This window comes from Diadema setosum, chromosome 11, assembly GCF_964275005.1.
Source record: "Diadema setosum chromosome 11, eeDiaSeto1, whole genome shotgun sequence".
Taxonomy (NCBI): domain Eukaryota; kingdom Metazoa; phylum Echinodermata; class Echinoidea; order Diadematoida; family Diadematidae; genus Diadema; species Diadema setosum.
The window spans coordinates 39,042,027-39,067,484 of NC_092695.1; the positions used below are offsets into that span (position 1 = coordinate 39,042,027).

General features: G+C 38.4%; 1 protein-coding gene across 1 annotated transcript in view; it reads right to left on the reverse strand.

Annotated features, from left to right (window-relative positions):
• The window catches only part of LOC140234716 (rho GTPase-activating protein 26-like), a 146,151-nt gene that overhangs the window by 59,961 nt on the left and 60,732 nt on the right, over positions 1-25,458 (reverse strand). Inside the window, 2 exon segments of the mRNA XM_072314750.1 lie at positions 14,891-14,992; positions 16,444-16,515. Coding sequence (XP_072170851.1) covers positions 14,891-14,992; positions 16,444-16,515 — 174 coding nt within the window.

Below are 25,458 nucleotides of genomic sequence, written 5' to 3' on the forward strand. Positions count from 1 at the left end.
CAAGAGAAGGAAAGTTTGAACACTTCCAAGTTTTTACAACCCATGTGAACCACATAAACAAAGAGAAATGGAATCCCAGGAAGTGGGTCACTCTGAGATTGTATGAACTGACTTTTTTGGCAAGGAAAGTTGTAGTTGCTACAAAGTCATTGACAAAAGTTGTCTTTTTGTAGTACTATCAAAGTACTAACCTATGGAAGAGTTGTGAAGCAAAAACATTATCAGCTTCTTCTAGTTTGATATAAATGTGATTGTAAACAGTATCTCTGAGATATGCACATGTGAAACTTATCAGTTCCACATCTTTTGTATTTCTTGCCCCACTTCAATCAAATTTTCTCAGTTCTGTTTGCATGGTTTTCTTCTTCTACAAACCAAGAAGGTACAATGTATCCCTCCTTGATTGAACCAAGCTGAAATGCAGTAGAGTTTACCTTCATATATCCCATTTAGAGTTCCTCAGTCTAGGAGGACCTCAGGAGGACCTCCGGAGGACATGCCAGATAATAACACATGTTTTTTAATGCTGGATGAGAGAGATCTCTGTTTAGAGTCCCTTAATTGTCTAGCACAAGGTCTGCATATGTTTCTATGGAAATCAGTGGATGGGCATTTCACCTCAAGAGAGGTGGCAGTTCTCATGCGCAAATATGCACACTCCGCAGGTCACCGGAAGTAGGCGTGTCTTCATCAGCCCGAAGTTTCAAAACAGCGCGCTATCTTGCGGTTACCAAACTAGTCCGATGTCAAGATAGCGCGCTATCTGTGTAGTGAAGACGCAAATAGCGCGCTATTTGATCGGGAAAATTTCCCCCGAAATCTTGGTCTAGTTCGTGAACTAGAGCGCTAATTCGTGAAATTGCGCGCTATTTCGGGTGCGTCTCCATCAGCCCGAAATTTTCTCGATCCCTCCACGCTTCTGGTTAGCCAGCTGGCTATTGAAAGCGCATGTACAAGCTATAGTGATTGTGTATAGTGCATACACTCACGGCGTATTCAAGGATCACATGACAGCTATTGTGTGTACTAGGCCTACTGTTGAGGTGATTCCGTGCATGCTAGCTGTTTTTTGTAAACTTGTTCTTCTGGTCCACTCTACCCTAGCTAAAGATTCTTGCAGATTGTGTGTATTTTGGATTTGTTTAAACATTGCAATTCGTTCATTTCATATATGATGTGTCACTGGACAGAAGAGTAGCGTTATTAATATCCCTTTGGAGAGAATTTGCTGTACTGCTCACCCCCCTGGTTGTAGTATCGTACATACGGTGTTGTAGGAGATTTTGAGCGGGAAATCCACTTTCGAACAGCGAGCTAGGCAGAGTAATGATGCAAAGTACGCATGCGTCAATTTTTCGGACTAATTTCCCGAAGTAGGCTGTTTGAGCTGATGAAGACGCACATTCGCTCTATCGGGCTATTTTCTAAGACCGCAAAATGTCCCGCTAGTTTGAACTTCGGGCTGATGAAGACACGCCTAGTGTGTGCCATGTTCACCCCGAGACTACAGAGTCCGCTCATCTCGCGCAAGTTTAATAGCAGAACTCATGGAGGTTGTGCTAGACTCACACTTGGGCGTCTAATGCGATCTTTACCTTAAACTTGTGCTTTGTGCCTTTTGCTGTGACCATTTAGAGTCCCCATCATCTGGGGGTAAACACAGAATGATTCTCGGAGGTTGTGCCATGTTTTAGGGGATTCTAAATGGGGTATGAAGGTGTTGGCCAATAAATGCAAAATGGCACTTGCTTTCCAAAGAGACGGGCCAACTATTCAGTAGTGCTTTTCGATGACAGCTCACGCCATATTAAAGTACTGTAAAAGTGGAAATTTTCATGGTGCTGAAATTTTCATGTATTTTAGCGACCAGCAACCAGCGTGAAAATAAAAGCACGCAAATATTTTTGCTTGCAATATGTTCCAGTAGTTCATGTCTTGATTCTGTGGAAATAAAAACATGCGAAAATCATCATACCCGGCTGAGCGCAAACATAAGTCATGTGGAAATATTCACTTTCCCAGTATATCAAAACATTCCATCCACACAGACCTTGTATGATGCTTTCAATAAGCTTTCTATTTATATTATAAAAAAAAGGAAATTAAACAATAACATTGTTTCTCACAGCCTAACTACCATAGGTACTGACATTTCAGCTGAAACATGACACAGAGTATTTCAATTTGAGAGTGCCTAGCAAAGGGCTAGTGTAGACAAGATGACACTATGGTGGCAAACATGATGGCTAGATGAGATTGTCTGACCTTCAGGGACAGCTTTCCACTAATGGATGACATTTAAAAGAGGTTAGTTTTATCTACGGTATACATGATAGGTTCATGGGGGGGGGGGGGGAGCATCACTTGAGTTTGTGTGCATTAATGTATGTGTTGTTTGTGTTTACTGCTAACCTCTCTTCCTGAATTAATTTCAGACTTGTATACATGGTGCCAGCCTGATGTGATATTGCGGATTGCAAAAAAATGTCCAGATACCGTAAAACAAGAAATGTTCCTTTCTAATTTTGTGACTTTTAAGAGTGCCAGGATTTGCACAATTAGAATGCACACAAAAGTTCTTCTACAACAAATGCATCGAATGCCAGTGGCAATTCACAAAAATTTTATGTCATGAAAAAGACCATCAGTTCCAATTTGCAAAAATTCATGCCACACATTTCTCGCCAATACAGGCTTTTTAAATAAGATGCTTCCATTTCCATGCTGCATTTAGAGACAATACTCGTACGAGTCTCCCCACTTTCTGTGCTACTTCATGAAAAATGGTTAGGGACCTATTTTACGAGAAATAAGGCAGGCCTTATTGAGATTGAACTGTCTCCTCCTTCTATGCTAAATTTGACATTTTCCTACAATTTCCCATCATTTTCCATACTACGTTATGCCTCATTAAGTCCACTTTAATTTTTATGACAAATGCTCCATTCAGACTATGCATAGACTGCCAGTGTTGTTATAGATTGCCCTCCACAATACAAAAGCAGGCCAAAGTTTTTTTTTTTTTTTTTCAAGGAATAGAACTCTGCTTACGAACTATACATTACACCATACATATCATGATCCACCATCATTCTAAATCCAAGGCAAAACGTTTGTTTGTTTTGTCAAGCAAATAAAAAAGAAATGCTTTGACTGTTGTACTGCTTATACATCACTATATCTAGGCAAAACTGTGAGAATCATGGACATTCAGAGTACCCTGCTTGGTAAACAGCAAATTAGAGCTAAGACATTATCCTATCTACGAGCAAAAGGTCTAAACACAGTGCCAGTGCAATGGGTATGGAATGATGACATATGGTGGTATACACAGCTACCATACAGATCACTTTACAGACATTTGAACTCTCTGTAACTTGAGTGTTCATAAACAAACAGAAGATAATACTTAGATCAGGAGCCATATTTTACTCTCTATTTGAACTGGGCTGTTCACACACTTCACCAAGAGAAACTGAAATATATGAATAAAAGTTGCTACATCATCCCCCCCCCCCCCATTATTCAAAATAATATCCATATAACTCATGGATGATGCACTATTTTTTACTACAGTACTGATATGGGAGTATTGTATAAGCTCCTATTTTCGCGAGGGTTTAATTTTTGTAAATTTCGCAAATCACAGCTGGATCGCAAATTTAACAACGCATGAAGATATCGCCATGCGCTGCATTGCATTTACCATAGCATTGGTGCCAATTTGGGAATACAACATCTCACGAAAATAACAGCTTATACAGTATTCTGATATGACTCACACTACCAGCACATCTATGATACAGAGTCACATAACTTTTCAATGTCTTCTTTTCTTTTTCTATCACAGCCTATCACATTTACTATAGAGCTTAACATTTATTGTAACAAATACCCTCAAGTTGTGTTTGTTAGTGTCTAATAAAGCATCATCTTGGCAAACTATGAATGCTTTCTGTCTTAGATACACCAATTCTATAGATCTAAGAACTAATAACACTGATAAGATTGATAATGCAGCCAGTTATGATCTATCATGATGGTGTAGCTGAAAACAGCACAAAGTAACTTAGCCTCAGCACACTATAAATCTCTCCATGAAATGGATATAGGATTATGAGCTCTGGAACATGTCCAATATTTGTCCTCTTTTAATAACCAAAAATTACCATGTGAAAGCTTTGCAAATAAAAACTTCTTGGGAAAAAAAAAAGATATAGGCCTAGCTATTAACAATGTGACTTTCACAATAATTTTCACATAACTTTTACAATTATGAAACATATGTTTGGGACTTTTGAAACTTTCTTCTATGGGAGTATCTGTATTACTAGGGGGGGGCCCTTGCAAAACAACAACAACAAGAAATACAACAACAACAAAGGTGTGTGAGAGAGTAAAAGTTGGCTGGGGATATGTTCTATCATCTACAAAGAAGCCCTGAGAGATTCTGCAATCAACTTTATGTACAATGGCAAAGTGGGCTTACTAAGAGCAATCATACCATTAGAAAGTGTATGAAACTTTACAATTATTCACGTTTTATGAGCACATGATTGTTTATAGTCTTCAAGAAGTCTCTTGGAATATTGCCTACAATAATCAACTCACAATGTGTTATGGCGTCATACAATGAGACATACTTGACATTAAGGGTTCATCTATTTTTTTTTCTTCAATCACTTTTAGTTTTACATATTTTTTCCTATATACCCAACTGGAGAACACTCAAAGCTTCAAAACACCAAAGGGGTCTTTTTGTAGCCAAATATATCAACTGTCACCAAGCCCACATATCTTATCATAAACAATCAATATCTGACCTAAATGTGACATCTCCGTGGAAATTTAAAATTTCCCGTCAAAGCAGATGCTGTTTAGACTTGCTAGGAACAAAAAGAAAGAAAAAAAATGAATAGAAGACAGACTTTAGGGAGCAGCCCTTCCCTTTCTTACTGCAAACCAGGCACATATTATATTGACACCCTCTAGACATAGGAACACTGCATGCAATGGAGAGATTCTCAACTGGAAGGAGTGTATTATGTTAAATAGAGGAGGGTTCTGCCTTCCCTATGTTTTAAGAAGTATAAATTCACCGACAATATTTTTTAATTCAGGTGACAGGCATTAACAATGATGTGAAAGTATGTGCACTGGAACTTATGCTAATTTTTTCTTTCTCATCTTCAGCAGCATTTATGCACAGACAAAAAAAAAAAAGACTACCCCATTTAATTTTTACTCCTATTTCATTTATCCCCTTCCCCACACACAAACATGCATACACATAAACGCATATGTACAGAAATGCTCTAATGCACACACTCCTGTATTCGAATAGACTTTGTAGACAGGCATCTTAACATAATATCTGGATTTCAATAGGATCTCAGACTTCTCTGTCAAGGCAAAACAATCCTCAGTGACCACTTTTTGTGTCAAAAGGCGCGGTCAGACTGGCAAAAGATCGCGAAGTTTAAGATCGCGATCTTTAAGACCTCGAAGTTTTGCCAGTGTGACCTCAAACTTCCCGCGAAACTTCTCGATCTGTTTGCGGGCGGTGTCTCCGAAGCACGAGGCCATTGTCATGTACAGGTGTGCACTGTTACATCACAATCACTAGCCATCGGACGGCGCACTCTTTCTTGCGCGCGTACGAATGGCCCAAACTTCGTGATCTTAAACTTCTTGATCTTTTGCCAGTCTGACTGCGCCTAAAACCTCCCTTTTCTTTCTTTCCCACAGAGGCATAGAATCCTTCAGATAATCCTAAGTCTACATGGTGAAACTAATCATCAAATGAATCAGATCTTCTATTACAAGTTGCATTTCTGACCCAGTAACCCTTCCTAAAAATGTTAAGAAATATCTGTCCATAACTTTGCATCATGTATAAAAGTGCATAGGCAAAAACATAACCTTGTCAGGGGCACGAAAGAAAAAATGAATCAGTCAGTCTAGACAATAGACTAGGAGCTTCTTCTCTGTGCCTTGACTATCATTACAATCCTCTACTTCATGGGCTTCCACAAACAAGGAGGGGGACATAAAAGTGTTTCATACTTCCAAAAAGAAACTTGTTTGTTAACATGTTTAGAAATTCACATGTCAATTGAGTAACTTTTGTTGAAGGGTTTTGCATGCAAACCTGAATTACATTTTCCCTTACATGTTTTCAAATCAATTTTGGCCATTTAAGGCCCAGAGATATTTTCCCACTAAATCAGTATGCCATGAAATATGTATATAATAGCAGTTCTTTTTTGGACTGTTGCCTGTATTTTTTTTTAAGTGATGGTGGAAACTAACTTTATTGTATGAACACTCCTCAATAATGCATTACAGAAACATAATTGTGAGATGAACTAGTTCCTTTGCAAGTCTGAAACACTTCATAGGGACCCACCAAGGGCCATGACAGAGCTCGCTCAAAACTAATACAGTGATACACAAAAGAGAGCTGATGCGGTTGACAGAGCTTCAGAACAAAGATTAGTTTCTCTGCCTAAGCTCGTTACTCTTCCTGTAAGGAAGCTTTAAAAGTAACCATAGGTAGCAAAATGATACAGTAAAAAGGTAGAAGATGGCATACACCAAACCTGAATGAAGCATTACCAGACATTCTAAAATGCTTTGGAAAAAACAGCAACTGGGAGAACATTCAAACGTATCCATCTGATTACCCTCACAAAATGTGGCAGCACAAATTTGACAAAAGTGCTCATTTTTCTACCTCTGAAATCAGGGCAGGGGATAGAGGGGTTGGGTTGGGATAAGGGGTGAGGAAAACTGGTTTGGACGCAGTCGCTGTTTCCCCAGGTATCACATGAGTCATGGGTTTCCATGGCAACAAATTGAAAGAGTGTGTCTGCCACTTCAGAGGGCAGAGGTTAGATAAGTAACCGCAAGAAAAATGAAGTGGAAATGAAATTGGGGGGATCACACTGACAGTAAAAGAGCGATATAGAGTGAAAGAGAAGAGAGAAAGTGAGTACCAGAGAGAAAAGAGAAGCGGTGAGTATACGACTTCTTGGAAAAAAAAACAGAAAAGAAGTAATATCTAAAGTCAAGGCAGGGACTGGTTAGGACTAGCAAGGACAAGGCAAGGTCTTATTCCCTGTAAATGACAAATATCAGACACATGTAGGCCTATATAGATCATTAGAAACTATTTTGTCAACTATAATTATCTGAGAAAATCATTAGAAGAAGATACACATAAAACAGTAGGAACAAAATGAAATGATTTACATATTATATGTAAGAGGACAAAATTCTACCATGCTCCCCTCGAATCAGGGCAGTTTAAAATCAGTATAAACAGTCTGTCTGCCATCTCAATATTGATACTACATGTTGTACATGTGTATATGCAAGTTGAAATGATTTATCAAGACATATACAGTGACATGTTTCTCCTTAAAAAACCTGCTGGTATGTTCTCTAGCATTCAGTCTTCAGCCAAAATGGGGACAAAGGGTCTAATATTGCCTGTCCTTACAACCAAGAGCTTTAAAATAAAAAAATATTTGAAGACAGAAATCATACTTTGGTTCAATATGGGAAAATTGCACAGTATACTAGGTATGCTATTTCAAACTTCAGACCAAGCATATTTGTCATTAAAAATACAGTCTTATATTTAATGAGTGATTTAAAATATACTTAATATTGTACAAACATTCTAGTTAGCAGCTCTTCTTCTTCTTCTGTCTCCCTGGGCAACATGGTAAATACTCCCTCATGAATATTCAAGAGAACAAGCTATTTTTCAGAAGTTACTGGTAACCTTCTTGCTTCCCCTTTCCCCTCCACTAAAGTGCTTTAAGAATATGTCTTTCACCTCTTATCATCGACTTATAATCCTTAGAAGAAAAAAATTCATAATCATCATTGTTATCATCAATGTAAAGTGTAGAAAAGGTGCCTAGAGCTTCAAACACCGTGTTTGAAGCTCCTTGCTTCTACTCAACAAGGATTCCAAGGGGCACTTGAAGGCACAATCAAGGACTAGATGTCTGCATACCCCTACTTCACTCCCCCTACCTCACTGTCAAGTATCAAAATTAATGGTGCTTGATTGGTGGATTTAATCGAGGGATCTGCTGATGTATAGATAGGGACAGTGATAGGGAGTTGGCTGATCAGATTTCCCTCTAATCATGATGAAGCAGATTTTTTTTTTTCTCTCTCTCTCACTCCCTCCATCTCTCTCCCTCTCTACTTACTTCTTCTTGTCATTTTAAAGGTCCTGTTTACCATTGGGAGCAGCGATTTGAAAAATGTTCAAGATAACTCATTTGATGCATGTGTGTAGGTCAGTTGTATCACAAAAAATCCTACTAGATGAATTTTTTGCAATAAAGCCTAAAAAATGATGAGATATCACTATTTTTCTCATTAAACCATACCTGTAGACGGTTTAGTCTGGAAACATTTAATTATAACTATTGTTCACATTTTGTATTTTTAACAATACTTAACATCAATTATACTGGTTCAAATTTTTACATTGGTTGTTTCTATCCCTAACTCACATTTTAGAACTATTTTGAAGCACCAAAGCTAGGTTTCTGTTTCATCTGCAAATGGTAAATTATGCCTTTAATATTCAATTTAGATCATCTACCACACACAGTTCTGAAAATCTCCTGTGTGTGAACTCTAAACTGTATCCTGCTGCTCTGCTAGAAAACTGTGCCATGATTCCGTTTCAGGAAATACCCCGGGAGCAGCCGTGTTAGATTTTACGATCCAAATGTGAGGAATGAGTGGACCCAAGGTATTGATCACTCTAAACCAAGAAGTAACCCTCTGTTTATGTACCTGCAAAAATTATCATCTTATTCTTGCCAATTTAGCAAATTTTACTGTGCATCTCATATTAAAGAAAAGGTAAATAAAACTGGCTAAATTACCAGTGGTAATCAAATTTACATACTATTAGAGAAAAATTACATAAAACTGCTGATATGAGGCATAAAAATTACTTTAAATCTTCTGACAAATATTGCCCTTTTACAAACCTGTCAAAATAAATGATTTAAAGGCTTTTGACAATAGTTTAATTAAATAAAATTAAAAGAGGTATGTGACCATGATAAGGCTCAAATGAACAAGAAATTCTAATCTTACCTCATGAAATACTAGCAATGATTTTTTTTTTTTTTATAAAGAAGAAGAAATGGCATCAAGTATAGAAATTATATTTCTTGCCTTGGATTTGATGAGCGGTACTTATTGTTTTGTTCTTTCTGTTGTATGATTCTGTGCGTCTTGAAACATGACATTTTCATGGTCATTTTATGTACAATTACAAAACAGACATGGCATTTTAAACAAAATTACAAGACAATGTTGCATTTCCTTGATTTTCCCCCTTTCAGATTCCTCAAAATACCTTTCTTCTTCATATCATAGTTCTTTCACACTGTATATTTTTTATTGTTATTTTTTTATATATCCCACTGGCAGCTACCCAGTTGTAGGGAGATTACATCAATATCTCTAATTTTATTTTCACATCAGAAAGACCACATATCATGGGAGGAAGCATGTAAGAAATCTGCACAAGATGCACCACAGCCACTTACATTGGCCAACAATTACAGATGATGGTGCAAGAAATGCTTGAACTTTTCAGGTTCAGGCATTTCATTACAGTAAACAGTATAGTCTGCTCATGTCCTGCTAAATATATTATGTGTATATACTAGATGAAAAAATGAAAGTGAAACATACTTCCTGCTACCAGCAAACATGATTCTCACCTTGTAATGAATATGAGGGTAACTGAGCATATGGCTATAAGCAACATCACCACTATGGTGGGTATTTTACATTAAACATCCTGCATGGATTAACATTTGAAGGGGTGGGGTGAACCATTGTGGATTACACCATTATTCCACTATGGCTTAAGCATTAGGGCTTCCTCACAGTATGGACAATGTAACATATTACATAATTAGGCCAAAAAAAAAAAAAAATTGTTGTATTGGCGTAACCCGCCCGACCCTAAAAATTCCGCCGACCCTATGTTTTTTCATTATTTTTTTTTTCTTGCTATCGATATCAAGTATCTTGTTGACTGCGATCGTGATCGCAAAAAACCCGGAAGTGGAAACGGCTCTGGGGCTGTCAGATGTACGAAGGAGAGATCTCGCTAGCGCCTCGCATAGCCTCGCTTGATCAGTACGTCATCTGTTTCCAATACGGACGCAGTGTATACTTAGCATTTAGACTGCAATGTATTTTGCACAGTTTTGCCATAGGTTTCTTGTGTGGAGAACTTACACGAATCTGTATATGTGGGACTGTAATAGAGATCGCCGTGTGCGATGAAAAGATCGTACATACGGGTCAATTTGCATCTATCTTATCTAAGTCAAAATAGTAAAATATGAAGTGAAAACATACAGAATAGGGATTTCAACATCTTTAAATTCTGTGAAGGGGTATAATTTGAGTAATATCAGCCTCATAAATGATTTGTAGAATAGATGAACACAGCACATACGGTGCAGCAGTTGTAACTGTTTACTGAGCACGAGTTTTACACGTAAAATGCAGGTAGCAAAAAAAAAAAAAAAAAAAAAAAAAAAAAAAAAATCCGCCCGACCGACCCTATTTGAAAATCTCATGTTACGCCAATACAACCTTCTTTTTTTTTTCGGCCTTAGTGTGAAACTTTGTAGATATGCTTGTACTCGTTAATACATTAATTTTCATCATACTGTCAACTACTGTGTGTTCAAGATCATTTGTAATTTTTGTATGCTATGTTATATTCTTTTGAAAAAGAAATATGAAATAAATTGAATTAAATCATCATCATCATCCACTATCATACACATTGTTTTGACCTTTTAAATCAAGGTAAACAAGCACAGGCATATTGGAATGCTGTATGCATGGGAATGGGCATTCAAAATCTCTGGATATAAACCTCCCCATTTTACATGGCAACTATAGTGGTGTATAATTTACCAATATTCAAAGGAGCTGCAGCACTGCTGATAAGTGCTACAAGCAGGCAAACAAGCTGTTAGTTTTTAAGAAAAACACAAACAAACAAACAACAAACATGATGGCAAGTTGTATCATTATTTTAGAGTCCCGCACATGCAACATGACACAATCAAAATGAAAAAAGTCATTGTCATTTTTTCCTGATTAACCTACAGTTATCGAGTAGAAAAAAAAAAAGAAATGTTAAAAAATCTCAGTAATGTTTTCGAAGTGCCAGTAAGCCTGCTACACTTTTTTTAATTGCATTGATCCATTATTTTTTATCTTCAACATACAAACGCATAGCATATTTGCTCTGTGATTTACTGTGAGCACTTTACAGACTGTACTGAACCCTTTTTCATCATGCAAACCCCACCAATACGTGTTCAATATTTATTTTCTAGGTCCTCTACTAAAGCTGCAAGTCCCTGCGTGATGCCACCTCACGTTCACAATTTCCTGAGTGACTGGATTCCCTGGGATTTCACTGAAACATCAACTGATGAATGCTGGATGAATGAGGTCCCCCACATGGTAACATCACACAGGAGTTTCTCCAAGTCATATGCCTCTCACTCTGATTCCCCCCTCCCCCCCCCCCCCCCCCATCAACAATACTTCAAACTTGACCCCAACTCCCCTTTCTTGTGCTCTCAGTTTTACTTTCACTTTCCCTAAAAATTGTCCACTGACTCTTCAACTTTCCAAACATTTGTGCATGAGATCTCAAGCTCCTTCACACAAAGTTATCTACTAGACAAAGATATGTATGCTAAAATCTGAAGCAAATCAAATATGAATATGTGGGACTTCAAAAGTTATATTCATCTAGTGAGAAAAATACTGTTTGAAGTGATGTGACAGTTGCAATGTTTGTCTACAGCTAATTTTTTTTTTTTTTTTTTTAAATGTTAAGATCTGTTATGAAATGAAAGCATGGGCTATGGCATTATTTTCAGGGTGGGTCTTTAAAACTGTAACTTGTAATTTGGCTTTATGAAACTTACATTTGTATACATGTGAGCACCTTGTGTTGTAAATATGGGCAGAAATAGTATCCCAAACCACACCACTATACCAGTTTGAATTCTGTATACTGTTCAAAACATAGCACTGCCTTTGCAATATAATGGCTGACTAGGTATTTACCACAAATGTTGTTCTGACATCTTTCAATCCCCAAATACCAGAAGAAAAAAAAAAGAGTAGATTTCTGTCCAATTACCAAGAAAAACCTCTGCTTCCTGCATACCTACTGGTTTGGTTGACATTACTCCCCCACTTATCATAATATACCACAGAGTTACAGAAATCAAGGTCAAATCTCCTTTGATCATACAAAGTGACATAAAACAAATCAAACAATATTAGTTGTATCTGATTTGTCGAAGTTATTGTGTATATATATTCTATATGACTGAATGAAAAGACTTAAGATTTCCAATGCATTCAATCTTTATACCCGTAACTAGTTATCAAAGCAAAACGTGCACTCGTAAGTTTGGAATGGAGGTCGAAAGTTTTAAGCAGGCACAGAGTGCCAGTAGCTTCCTGGAAATATCTAACAGCAATCTGCAGTTTGCCTGTTGTACACTACTGTATTGTTGTTAGTGCTGCGAGCATGTCCAATGTTCAAGAGAAAGAGGATTTTTCTAAAACATGTTGCCAAAATCTAAGACCACTTGTAAATTTGATATGAATTTTGACTGATAATTGTAATGACTTTACAAAAATCATGAAGTGGTCTTTGAAAATTCTACAACTGCAATAAACAATAATACATAACAAGAAAGGGTTCTTTAATAGGATAGTTTTACTTTCATGTTATACGCTTTATACTTATACGCCGTATTTACGTCGATGAAGGGCAATTTATCGGTCAGTTAAGAGAAAGTTTTATTTGTTTTCATCCAAAAGACCACTGAATAGGATGAAGGAATAATGTCATCATTTCGCAACTTTCCCACTGATTCCAAAATAGAATAATCATGAAGGTTACCGGATTTTTTTTGGTTGATGAATGTAGCATTGACAAGCCTCTTTCCCCTGACAATCAGCATTGATAGGTTACCACAAGACTACAATACAATAATATGATGAATAGGATAAATTGTATTCCTTTGTGTGTGTGTGTGTGTGTGTGTGAGTATGTGTGTGGCAAAAGAGGATACTTAGTGAAGATTTGTGCTCACAGTTCAAAAAGAGACTCATGATCATTTACTGTAAAACTAGAAATATTCGTGGCATGAAATTTTCGTGAATATTGAAGCCGATGGCCTTTTTCGTAGCATGAATTTTTTGCCAACTGCCACTGGCATTCAGTGCATATAGTGTAGACAAGAACTATCAGGTGCAATTAAATCAAAGTGCAATTGAAAATTTCTGGTTTTACAGCATATGGAATCAAAGCTACCTCTGTATGTTACTGTTCCAAAGTAGACACGTATCAACATCATGTTCAGGCAAGTCAAATGGAAAACACCCAATGTTGCACCAGGCTTTAAGCACACACATAATACATACACAATACTTGCTAGGGTGGGGGTGTTAAGTTCCTTGTCTGGTTGCCATGTTACAAGCACCTGGAGAAAAAAATTCTTCTCTGAAACTTTTGCTCACCACATCCTGTCTCCTCCTCTTTAGGCATGATGCAGTGAGAGCTATATAATAGTCCTGCCAAACTAGTAATAGTCCTACTTTAAAAACCACATCCCAAGCAACTTCGTTATAAATTCACTACGAAAAGATTCACAGAAAGAAGAGAAAATGCAGTCGACAGCAGCATATCCTAGTGATGTTGCAAACTGCAAGTAAGTGGGACAGATATTTGGTTCTTTAGCTTGTAAAGTGCTTAATTGTTGCCCTTTAAGCACTGTTTCATCCACAAAAATGTAATTGAACACTCATAGATAGCTATAAATCCATGAAAGGCTTAATTCAAGGTTTTTGGCTTATTGAGATTAACAATGACCAATTAGATATAGCTACACGGTTGGTTGATGTGAAGATGGGCTAGGGAAACTAGCAATGATCAAAATTGTACTGTAGAGTGCTTGGTTTACTTTATATCATTAAAGAGTTGCCAACCAACCCCATGTTGCCCTTGCCTTGGACCTGGACCCTTAAGACTATGCCAACCCTGTTATGATTCACTCCATATTTCACAAGCTCTGCTGAAAGTCTGACTTTGAAGGGAAAAAAAAATCCACCCAATCTGGGGGCTTGCCGCTGCCATTCCTCATATGAGAATCCCCCTCTTCCCCCACTTACACACCCACTCACACCACTCGCCTGTACCTACTTTAATCTATGGCAGAAAAACATTTTGCTACTGACAGCTTTTAACGTCCACCTTCTACTATCGAATGTGACACTGGAGATCTATGGCAGCAGACACTGGAAATTACCAGCAAAGGTGGTAGGATACTAGGCCAGTAGGCTGGGGGGTCTTCTTCCAGCGAGGACACCATCCTATCTTCCTCCTAGACCAATTCTTCTTTAAAGGGAAAATCTAATCCAGGATGTCCAAGTTGATTTTAAAGGAAGAATGGAGTCATTAAGAATGGTTCAGGCATATAAGACATTAACTCTCAAACAGAGAAATAGCTTCACATTTCCCGCTTTTACAACAGAGTGAGATCGATCATAATCTCATGTGCAAATGAGATGAGAAAATTATATCATTACTTCAAAACCTTTCTCCTGGTTTGTACAGGAGGTTTCGACAATAAATCAGCCAAAACTTTCCCCTCCCCTTTAGCACATCATCATCACAGAACTTTTCACAATTCTAGAACAGTGTGATGCAAACGAAATGATTTCTGCCTCCTAAATTCTATCAGAACAGGAAATTTAATGAAGATCCTTTAAGTACCTCTTGCAATGATGCCTCTTTCTTCCTCGTTGACAGACTGACGTATGAATCCAGAGACTTGCAAAACTTTTCTGTCTGCCGCTCAAAGTCCTTCTTTCCCTCCTGTGTGGTCAAACATTGGAAGATAACAGAAATCAGTTCAGCAAAGAAGGATTGTTGTTATTAGCTGTCACAAGTGGGAACATTGAACATTTGGGGGAAAATATCCGTAAGACAATAATGCAATACTTGAAATAAAGAAGAATACACGTGAAAGCGTATACTTCATGTAACCATCCAATTCGATTGAATGAAAACTGTATACTTTCAATGATTAGCTTGTACGGTACATGTATCGTTGTATTGTGTTATAAAGTCATATGTAATTAATGTATTGTAGTAATGTAACGTAAGTGAGGGGACTGCTATCTACAAGTTCGCTTTTTAGCAGCCTCTCAATTTTCATTTCCATGAAGTTCTTTTATGAACCAATATGTATTATTATGTTCCAATATATGTAATCATGTCAAAGTGTATTACCTGTGTTTGATTGGAAATGAAAATAAAAAAACATGCATTGGAACATGCATGTGTGAAATGAAATGAAACAATTGATTATAAGCATTTAGTAGAAATAGAAAATGATCAGTGAAACCCGTGTTTTGCACAAGTTTGGCAAACATAGCAACAACAAATGTATATTGTATGCTTCCTGAGGCATTAGACTTAGTCTGTGTAATTTTTTAACATACAGCTCATTTTAAGATTATTCCCATCATCATAAGTGTCAACATTACTATCATCATTGCATTTATCAACCCAGGGACTGCCTGCTATTTTCTGATAACACCTAGAGAAGCTTTAATCAGAGCACACATTGTCTGTCCAGCCTGCCTCTTCTTCACCCAAGCTGACTCATCATCATCCATTTATTCCAATGACTCTTGACTCTAGTATACCTAAATTCATTCATGCACCACATACCTTGGCCACTCTGGCCTCTGGTATACCTACATTCATACATATACTACATACCTTGGCCACTCTGGCCTCTGGTATACCTACAATCATTCATACACCACATACCTTGGCTACTCTTGACTCTGGTATACCTACATTCATTCATACACCACATACCTTGGCCACTCTGGCCTCTGGTATACCCACATTCACTCATACACCACATACCTTGGCTACTCTTGAGTCTGGTATACCTACAGTGCAGCCAGCGATCACGTTCCCCCTAGATCGCGATCACGGGCGATCAGTGATCGTATACGCGATCAATTGATTGTATGCCGAATTGCATACAATCAATTGATTGCGACATATCGCGTATACGATCACTGATTGCCCGTGATCGCGATCTAGGGGGAACTTGATCGCTGGCTGAACTGTACATTCATTCATACACCACATACCTTGGCTACTCATGACTCCGGTATACTTATATTCATTCATACACCACATACCTTGGCTACTCTTGACTCTGGTATACCTACATTCATTCATACACCACATACCTTGGCTACTCTTGACTCTTGCATACCTACAATCATTCATACACCACATACCTTGGCCTGACCAATCTCCTTCTTCCTGAAGTCTTCCAGGGGAACAATGAGCTGGTCTTTGGCATGCTCCAGCTGGAAAGTAGGTGAAGAGAATGAGAATGAAGAGAAATATGGTTATTATTCATGACATACAATGTATACGGAATCTCATCTTCAAAGGGGAATTGACCCTAAATCCACATGTGGCTTCAGTTACTGCAGAAATATTAGAAGAACACATATGTTAATTTGAGGAAAAGTTACAATCTGGTAAAAAGGTCACCAATTTGTAAAGTTTTAATAAGCCTTACATGCTGCCACAGCTGCATAGGAGTACTACAAGAATTTATGTCACAGTAGTGGACTGATGTAGAGAGAATTCCACATATTTGTATTTTTACCAACATTTTTGTTCATGAATGCACCAGAATTACTCAAAATGATTCACAAACCTAAAATACTTATTTTTTACAGTTTTTGTGAAGATTTATAGACCACTGGAATGAGATACGCGAATACTGGCCCCCTGCTACACCATAAACTAGGCGCAATAACTTTCTCCCGCTGCTTCCACGGTTGATTGGTGGGGCGTGTCGGAGGAAACCGGCACCTCCAGTGGTTTGTTGAACCCACTCTACTCCTTGCCATGATGGGATAGTCCCTGTGTAGTGTGTGGTTCAGACTCTCACAGGGTAGGTGTCAAAAGAGGGATATAATCACTGAACCATTGCAACATGAAAGTGAAAGGGCTTTCACACTTGCATATAAACATGTTTCTGAACACATTTCATTGTTTATTCAACATTTTTTTCATTAATCTAATTGCAAATTTGAATTGCGTTCTTCCCCGAACACGTTTCTCAAATTATATTTTGTAAATTGTGGTCGGGAGGTGTTTTCCAAATGAGTTCTGCTCGAGTCTGGGTGCACATTCTAACCTAGATAGCTTGACCTCTAGAACACACTTGAGGAGGGGCCCAGTCTGACCTTCTATTCTCTTCCACAATGGTGCATACCATACCTAACATAATGTGCTCTTGCACTAAAGTGAATCAAGAGATGCATGTTTGATTAACAGGCCATGCCCTTTGTCACACAGCTGTTGTCTGAAATGATCTTTAGAGTTAAAGGGATGGTATAGTTTTTGTTGAGGGGAGTCAGATTTTATCTTTCTGTTAAATAATCAGAAACTATTCATAAAATATTTAAAAACATACAATTCTAAGAGGAATTGAAAGTTTATTTGATGAACATCAGTTTTGAAATGGCTGAGATATTAAAAAAAAAGTAAAACATGGAGGTCCTACTAAAACTTGGGTCCCATCTTTTATTAGGACCTCTTTTTGGATATCTCAGTCATTTCATAACCAATTTTAATCAAATAAATTTTCAGTTCCTCTTAGAATTGTATGCTCTTTATAATATTTAATAGGATGTTTCTCATTATCTCATAAAAAAAAAGGTTGGAAACCTGAAACCCCATCTCAATCAAAGCTATACCATCCTTTTAATGGTTACCACCAAGGAGATTCATTCTAGTGCCTATAAACTCTGCAACTCTAAACCATCAATGATTCTAAGAACATAATATACATGAAATCTAGCAAGTTTATTTGCGAGTGTGAAACATCCTCCATGAATCACAGAGAATTTTATCTTTCTCTCCTGTATCCATCTTGCTACCACATGGGAAACACCATGTGAAAACAAAGGAAGTGGGAGAAGAGGAATGGGAGGGTGGTAGGAAGATTCAAAGTGAAACAGGCTCATTGCCACTGAGCACATAACCTTGTCTGGAAAACATCTGGGATCAGTTATGGGACTCTGATTCTGTGCTGATTCAATTCCAAGGACATGACTTGGAGCACAGATATGGCCCCATTTCAAATCAATTCAAACTCCCTCCAATTGTACGCACTGCCCATGTTGATGTCAACAGATCCACATATTGACCGATCTACCTTTAGCAGTTCCTGATATTGCAAAATAGTTAGAAATATCAGTAAGAAGCAGTGAAGACTGTAAATTGCAACTTTTATCATTATCATCATTATTATTTAAACAAGACAATAAAAGGAGAAAAAAATACAAAGATAGAGATATTTTGTCAGTCGTCCTCTTTTCCATTCATATGGAAAATAGTGGGGGGCCTTGCATGTGTTAGTTTTGATTTTCAGTTCAAGTTGATGTAAAAGTTTAATTTTTGGTACCATTGTAAAGGTAATAGTCTAGAGATCAATTTTGGTTCGAGTGTCAAGCACACAAGTAAGAAATACTCAAAATGGCCGCCAAAATCCAAGATGGCCGCCAACTTCTAGACTTTTGTCAAAAAATTGGATAAAACTCTCCATTTGAAGTGATTTAAGTGCTGAACCTGATATTTTCAAGGGTAATGAGATTATTGGACACAATTAGAAATAAAAACAATTAATGCCTTTTGCTTAATTTGCATAAATTTACATAAATTCCACTTTTAAGCTTTTTTCCTTAAAAAATACAATTATTTAGAGACAAAATGTATATAAAATATGAAATAATCACTTTCAAAGCAATGTATCAATACATTGCTTTGAAAGTGATTGCTATACAGAATCAGAACGTATGTGAGTTTTGTCCTGGCAGCTCATATTACAGGATATAACAGTAGTTGTTGAATTCATGTTCATGGAATACAGCAGTGAACACAGAAATGTACACATGCACGTTACATGATCAGGAGTTGATATTTTCACATGTTGTTAGATTTGTGAATAGTACCCAGATCGCAGAATTCCCACAAATAACCCCAGGAAAACAGGTACGGTATGAAGTCTCATTAATAAAGATTGTCTTTGATGCGTTTGAGGTGACAAAAAATGATGTCAAGTATCAAAACTAAATGCAATCGTAGAATTTGCTTTGTGTTTGCTCTGTGTTGTGGGCTGCTCAGGTACAAACCTGTCGCGACTTATACAGCGACTGGGACTATAGTTAGTGTACAGTGTATTTACATAATATGCACAGCCCTGTACAGTGTATTTACATAATATGTGTATGCACAGGCCTGTCACATCATTATCGCAGCAAGTCATGACTGGTACTCTTAGTGGTCTCAGTCTGGTGGCCCCTGGCTGGGCCCCCTGCCTTGGGCCAGCACTTAGGCTCCTGGCCTCGGCCCGGCCTTGGGCCCCGTGAGCCCCTGGGCCACCGGGCCCCTGGGCCACCGGGCCCCTGGGCCACCGGGCCCCCGGCCCTGGGCCCACTTGGGCTCTGGGCCCCTGGTTCTGGGCTAAGGCCCGTGGCCTTGGGTCCGGCCTTAGGCCCCGCCTTTGGCCCGGCTGTACTTTGTACATGGTCTATGTGAAATCAAGCTTGTCTGTAACTGTATAATTACAAATAATTACAAATAATCACAAATGATCAACAGGTCCATAATATGAATATATGAATATATAAATATATGAATATATGATTATATGAATATATATGTGAATATATATATTATTATATATGATTATTTAAATGTGATCAGGCGTTCTGTTACGGTGTCAGATCTGCAGTCATTCATATATAGCAAATTTTATGCATGTATAAATGGCATACATTCATGTGTACAGTATGCTACACTACCGCTATGAAGTAACTTAATGCTCTACCGGGAAAACCGTTCCTTACTGGTAAAATATTGTCTTACCGATCTGCTTTCATTCAAGCATTACCGTTTGAAAACCGTTGCAAAGCTGACATGACTACTGGGAAAATACTCACGTAAAGAGAGGGCTTACCGTTGGCACAACTTTTACCGTACCGTACCGTTGTTACCGTACCTTTACCAATAGCACGCGAGTACTGCAGAGCGCGCGCGCCCGCAAATCTGTACTTCTACCAAAGATAGTAGATAACAAGATACGAACGCGCGCGATAAAAATGGGCACATTATGGCTACCCTACATGACGATACAAAAGAGAGCTAAGTACAAACTCAGTACACCTAGGAACATCATTCATTTCCAAAGGTAGTGGTATCTTTATTATCTTAAAAAGATTTAAAAATTATAGTCGTAGCTTTCGTAGCAATTATTGCGCCTTTTTTTGAATATGGTCTTTCTGCTTGGGGTAGTGCTGCAAATATATACATAGACAGACTTTTTAAACTGCAAAAACGTGCAATAAGGGTTATAAACCATTCAACTTATTTAGTTCACACTTCACCAATTTTTAATTCCCAAAAGATTTTAAAGTTGTATGACAGATATAAGTATATTTTAGGTAATCTTATGTTTTTATGGCATAGAAAGCTTTTACCCGATTCTCTGATACATTATTTCACCTTAAATTGCAATATTCATTCATATTATACCAGAAACGCTGAGAATTTTCATATGCCAAAAGTAAGAACATCGTTATTTCAGAAATCTGTGTTTTATCAAGGTCCGCTTATATGGAATTCAATACCAGATGATATTCGTAAAGTTACCTCTTTTAATGTATTCAAACGTAAACTTAAGGAGAATTTGATACAAAATTATAATTCCTAAGTTTTTGACATGCTTGGCTGGCAATACATGTATTCTATCTAATGATTGTAACTCACTTTGTTCGTATTGTCTTTGTAATGTAAATGTAGTGTATCATGTATCATGCTGTATTGCTTTATGTTTTGTCTTGCAACGGTATATCAGTTCATCTCATTTTTTTTTTTTTATAAATATGAAAAATTTACCACCAATGCATTTTTTTAAATTGATTTTCTGGGTCGGCCAGATTTTAAGGAAACTTAATTCCTCGTTGGCTGCTTCCCTTCAGCTTTATGTATTCCAAAGTTATGTTTTTTTCTCTGTGTCTGTCATGATTGTTCATCAATGTCTTTCTCTGTTGTTTTTATGCTGAATAAATAAATTCAATTCAATTCAATTCAATTTTTCGATTAAGGGGATTATTTTGAAGAACGAGATTTTAGCGTAATAAGGATTATTTCGTGGAGGTAAAAATTTGGCAACAACATGATCTCACAATCAAAACACTTGATAAAAATGAAATAATCACAAGGAAATGATAATAAGGAAAGAATTACAGCGAAATCTTCCAGAAATGTCCTAAAATACATTTTCAGCACATCCGATGAATAGGGGGTCAATAGCTCCATGTTTTACAGAGGCATTATACTCCAAAGAAAGGTCTTGGAACTGCTAGCGCACCCACGTGACTATTGTGATAAAGTATACCTGCTTTCATCTATCTGAGACAACAAGTTGTACAAATCCTGATGTGACGGATGATGACTGAAACATTAGAACAATATGTGATCAAGAAAACTGTCAACCATACACGCCTAGAGGAAAGAATACCAGAACACATCCCTAGTTTGACAGAGGAAAGACCTAGTTTAAATCGTTTGTTAAAAGATGCTAAAAAGGTCATATCAGATGCAACTCGAACACCACGTGGATGAGGCAGTACGTATATTATTAATGGCAGCATTTATTCTCAATAAAGCTGTTTGGGATGAAGAAACCGCATTCAGGTTTGATGATTTTTTTTTTCCCCAAAAGGTTCCAAAGAACATAGCTCTGTATTTCTTCCGTCAACTCCTCTCAAAACCCAAATCAATGCCATAAAGAGAATTCCGGAAGATACTCTGTGAGTCAGAAAGCCATGCTAAATATGACTTCTCTTTCTGCGAATCTGAAATGTGAGCTGCCTCTTCCAGTGTTTTTGTTCCTCAGATTGCTTTCCCAAACAAGGAGCAAGAAGCTGGACTGTAGAACCAAGGAAGTTCAAGAGCATGGTGTTCCAACTGGCTTGAATTATATAATGAGCTGTCAGTTTTCAATAGATGGACAATCAAATCATCAAAGACCTGAAATTTCACCTAATGATAAAACATAATCATATAACTAAAGTCAATCCTGTCCAGAAATATGTGAAAAAGTGTAAATCAGAGCTATATCATGCGAAATGTTTGAAACTGTGTCCTCCAGGAAAGCAGATTTTATCATTTTCTGCTTCATTCCGTGGTACAATGATCAAGTATAGTTCCTTATAGATTATCATGTAAGCTTAGTGGCAAGTCCAGTCAAGTAATTTTGATTCTCATTTCGTCAATTCTTTCACAAACATTGTTTCAAAGAAAATAAGACAATGTGGTTCCATTCTCTCAAACCTCCTTGGTGGAACTACTTAACAAGTATAGTCTCAGCGTGTCACACAACAAAGTCCTTAGCAATGAATCTAGATTTGCAGAGGCTGTCGTTGGCTGTTGCAGATTAAACAAGGAACAAAACCTGTATAGACTGTGCTACAAATTGCATCAAGACATTTTCACAGTTTCAGTCCTGGATAACAGTCCCACACCACATACTGCAATAAAGCTCATCCTTCCAGGGAACTGGCGTCTTAATATTTCAGTTTAACTCATCACAAAAGCCTGGGTTGGACAGAGAATGCTTACGAATCAACTCATAGAAAGCAGGAACATGCAGCAGTGAACCCATCCTTCCTCGATCGTACATGTTTGCACCACCAGTGGGCCAAAAAGCAAAAACATTGAAGCCTCCTTGCCACTTCACCATGAAAAGGCCGCCTCTCCATGAATGATTTCACATGAAGTGAAACGGGTGAAAGAGAAAACTGCGCACCCCGACCTACACCAAGTCCCTGTGTTGGTAGTTGACCACGCATTGTACAACCTTGCATAAAAAGGCAGCTGACCTTTCCTACTATACTATCGCGGAGGGGATTGGGAAGAGTTTTTCATTATGAATCTTCCCCACACCCACCTACATTGTCATACGAAAGGAAGCTCAACTCTTGTACCAAGTCAGATTTGTTGGCATAGAAGATACAAAAGATAGTGCCATTCATGTCAGCAGGGAACCACTCGCACCAGATTGTTACGACATCATTATCATCAACGGTGTAGCACTGATACGCTCACTTCCTGGTATAACTGTCCGAGGCAACAACTTTTCATCAGATTTAAACAAGATGTTCTGCCCAGGTATTTGCCACAACTTGAAGTGATTGCCAAGATTAGAGATTGTCTGGGACCAGTATCAAGCAAAGGAGGGACAAGAGAATAACTTGGAAAGGGCACATGACGAGTATCTGGTTCCGCAATAATTCCGGGAAATTGTCATGTCAAAAGTTTCTAGCAAATGATAGCAACAAGGAGGATCTTTATTCTCATTCTTGTCCAGTAAGATCATAGGAGAGCATTTTGCTGATGACAGAGTGTCTATGTCATGTCAGGCAATCAAGTGCTCCATGCTGGAAACGGTTCACCGATAGATCAGTGCAAAGTGACACACGTCGTAGTACATCTGCCCAATGCTCTCTATTCTTCATCACTTGGAATGATGTATACTGGAGACACTAATGTTGTCGCAATCCTTCTAAGTGATTTCCATCACATCAACGCTCCAGTCGAAACCGACTAAAGAAATTTGGATCTCCTTCAAAATGAGAAATACAACTAAATGATCTCCCTGAACAGTATAGCCACAAACCTGGGTGCGACAGTGTGCATGCCATGACCCTTTTCCACGCATAAACTGGATCAGATAGTACTTCTTCCTTCAAGTTCAAGGGTAAGCGATCCCGCTGCATGTTGACGCATGAAATGCCGTTCCCATGGGACAATTTGCAAGTATTGTTGACAATCCTTTACTTTACTGAATCATGTGAAGACAATGATGTTGACCTCGTCCAAGTAAAGTTGTTCTCACAGAAGACTATGGACGTGGAGAGAATTCCTCCATCCAGAGATGCTTTGTATCCACATCTAAGAGAATTGTTTTTCAATCGAATGCCTGGGTAACAGCCCACATGTCTATAGATCTTTTCTCCTTGGAGTTATGTTAGGTGAGGGGTTATAGACTTATAGGTTGATATCTAAGCTGCAGATCCAGTTCATGGTAGCATCGCGTACTTGCTTGAATAAGTTCTTTGGGCCCTGCTGGGAACTTCGGCAGGTGGCAGTCTTCCACAATGTGGCACAGAGTTTGGAAAGGATGGCCGCAGTCACACGCTGGGCTAGCCGAGAATCCCATTTGTGTAGACGGTGACATATGTCCTTGCATGGAGGTTTCAGATGAGGTTTAGGGTGAGCCACTGTTTCTGAGGGAGGTTGAAGCCCTCTGGCTTTAAAGTCAGGTCAGTGATGGTGTTGCACGTGACTTGAGTTGTGTTCGAGACAGCATCAGACCAGCATCTGCGCCATTCACTTTTGGAGTCAATGTGTTCCAGCGTGATGGAAGGAACATCTAGACTGGCTGCGGTATTTCAGGCGCATTGATGGCAAGTTGTTCAGGTCGTCGTGGATTTGGAGGTCAGGGTCAGCATTGATGGCATTGGCGACACTTACCATCCTTTCCATCCTGCGTAGGAAGGGGGAGTGATGTGTGCCAAAACAGGTAGCCAGTGAAGAGGGTAGACTTGAGTGCACTCATTTTGTGTGGCAGCTTTTGGCCAACGAAGACCAGCAGTACTCTGCAGTTGAGTAGGCGAGGGCCAGTGTTGCAGTACGGAGAGTACTGGCTTTTCAACCCCAAGTGTTGCCTGCGAGTTTCCTGATGATGTTGACCCGTGATTTCAACTTGTCTGCAACTCTCTTTAGGTGTTCTTGGTAAGTGAGAGTACGGTCTAACATAACTCCAAGGTCCTTTGGAAACTCCTTATGCTTCCAGGCTTGCCACAGAAGGCAACCTTCAGCTTAGCTTTGGCAAGATGGTTACTAAAATGGAAAGCAGTAATGGTAGTCTTTGAAGGGTTGGCGCTAAGTCTCTAAAAGGTGAAGTACTCCTCCATTGTCTTCAGATCTTGGGTTAGGACTTGGCTGATGTCATCCAAGGACCTTCCTTGAGATGTAAGGGTGAGGTCACCTGCATAAAGTAAATTTCCTGGATGAAGTGGTGGGCGTGTCACTCATGTATATGTTGAAAAGGAATGGAACCAACACAGAGCTGGTCTGTTTACCCAGAGTGACCCTGAATTTTAGACCAAAGACAAGCAGCGCAGAGAAGTCTGGCAATTCAGGATTTGAGAAAATTTCAAAAG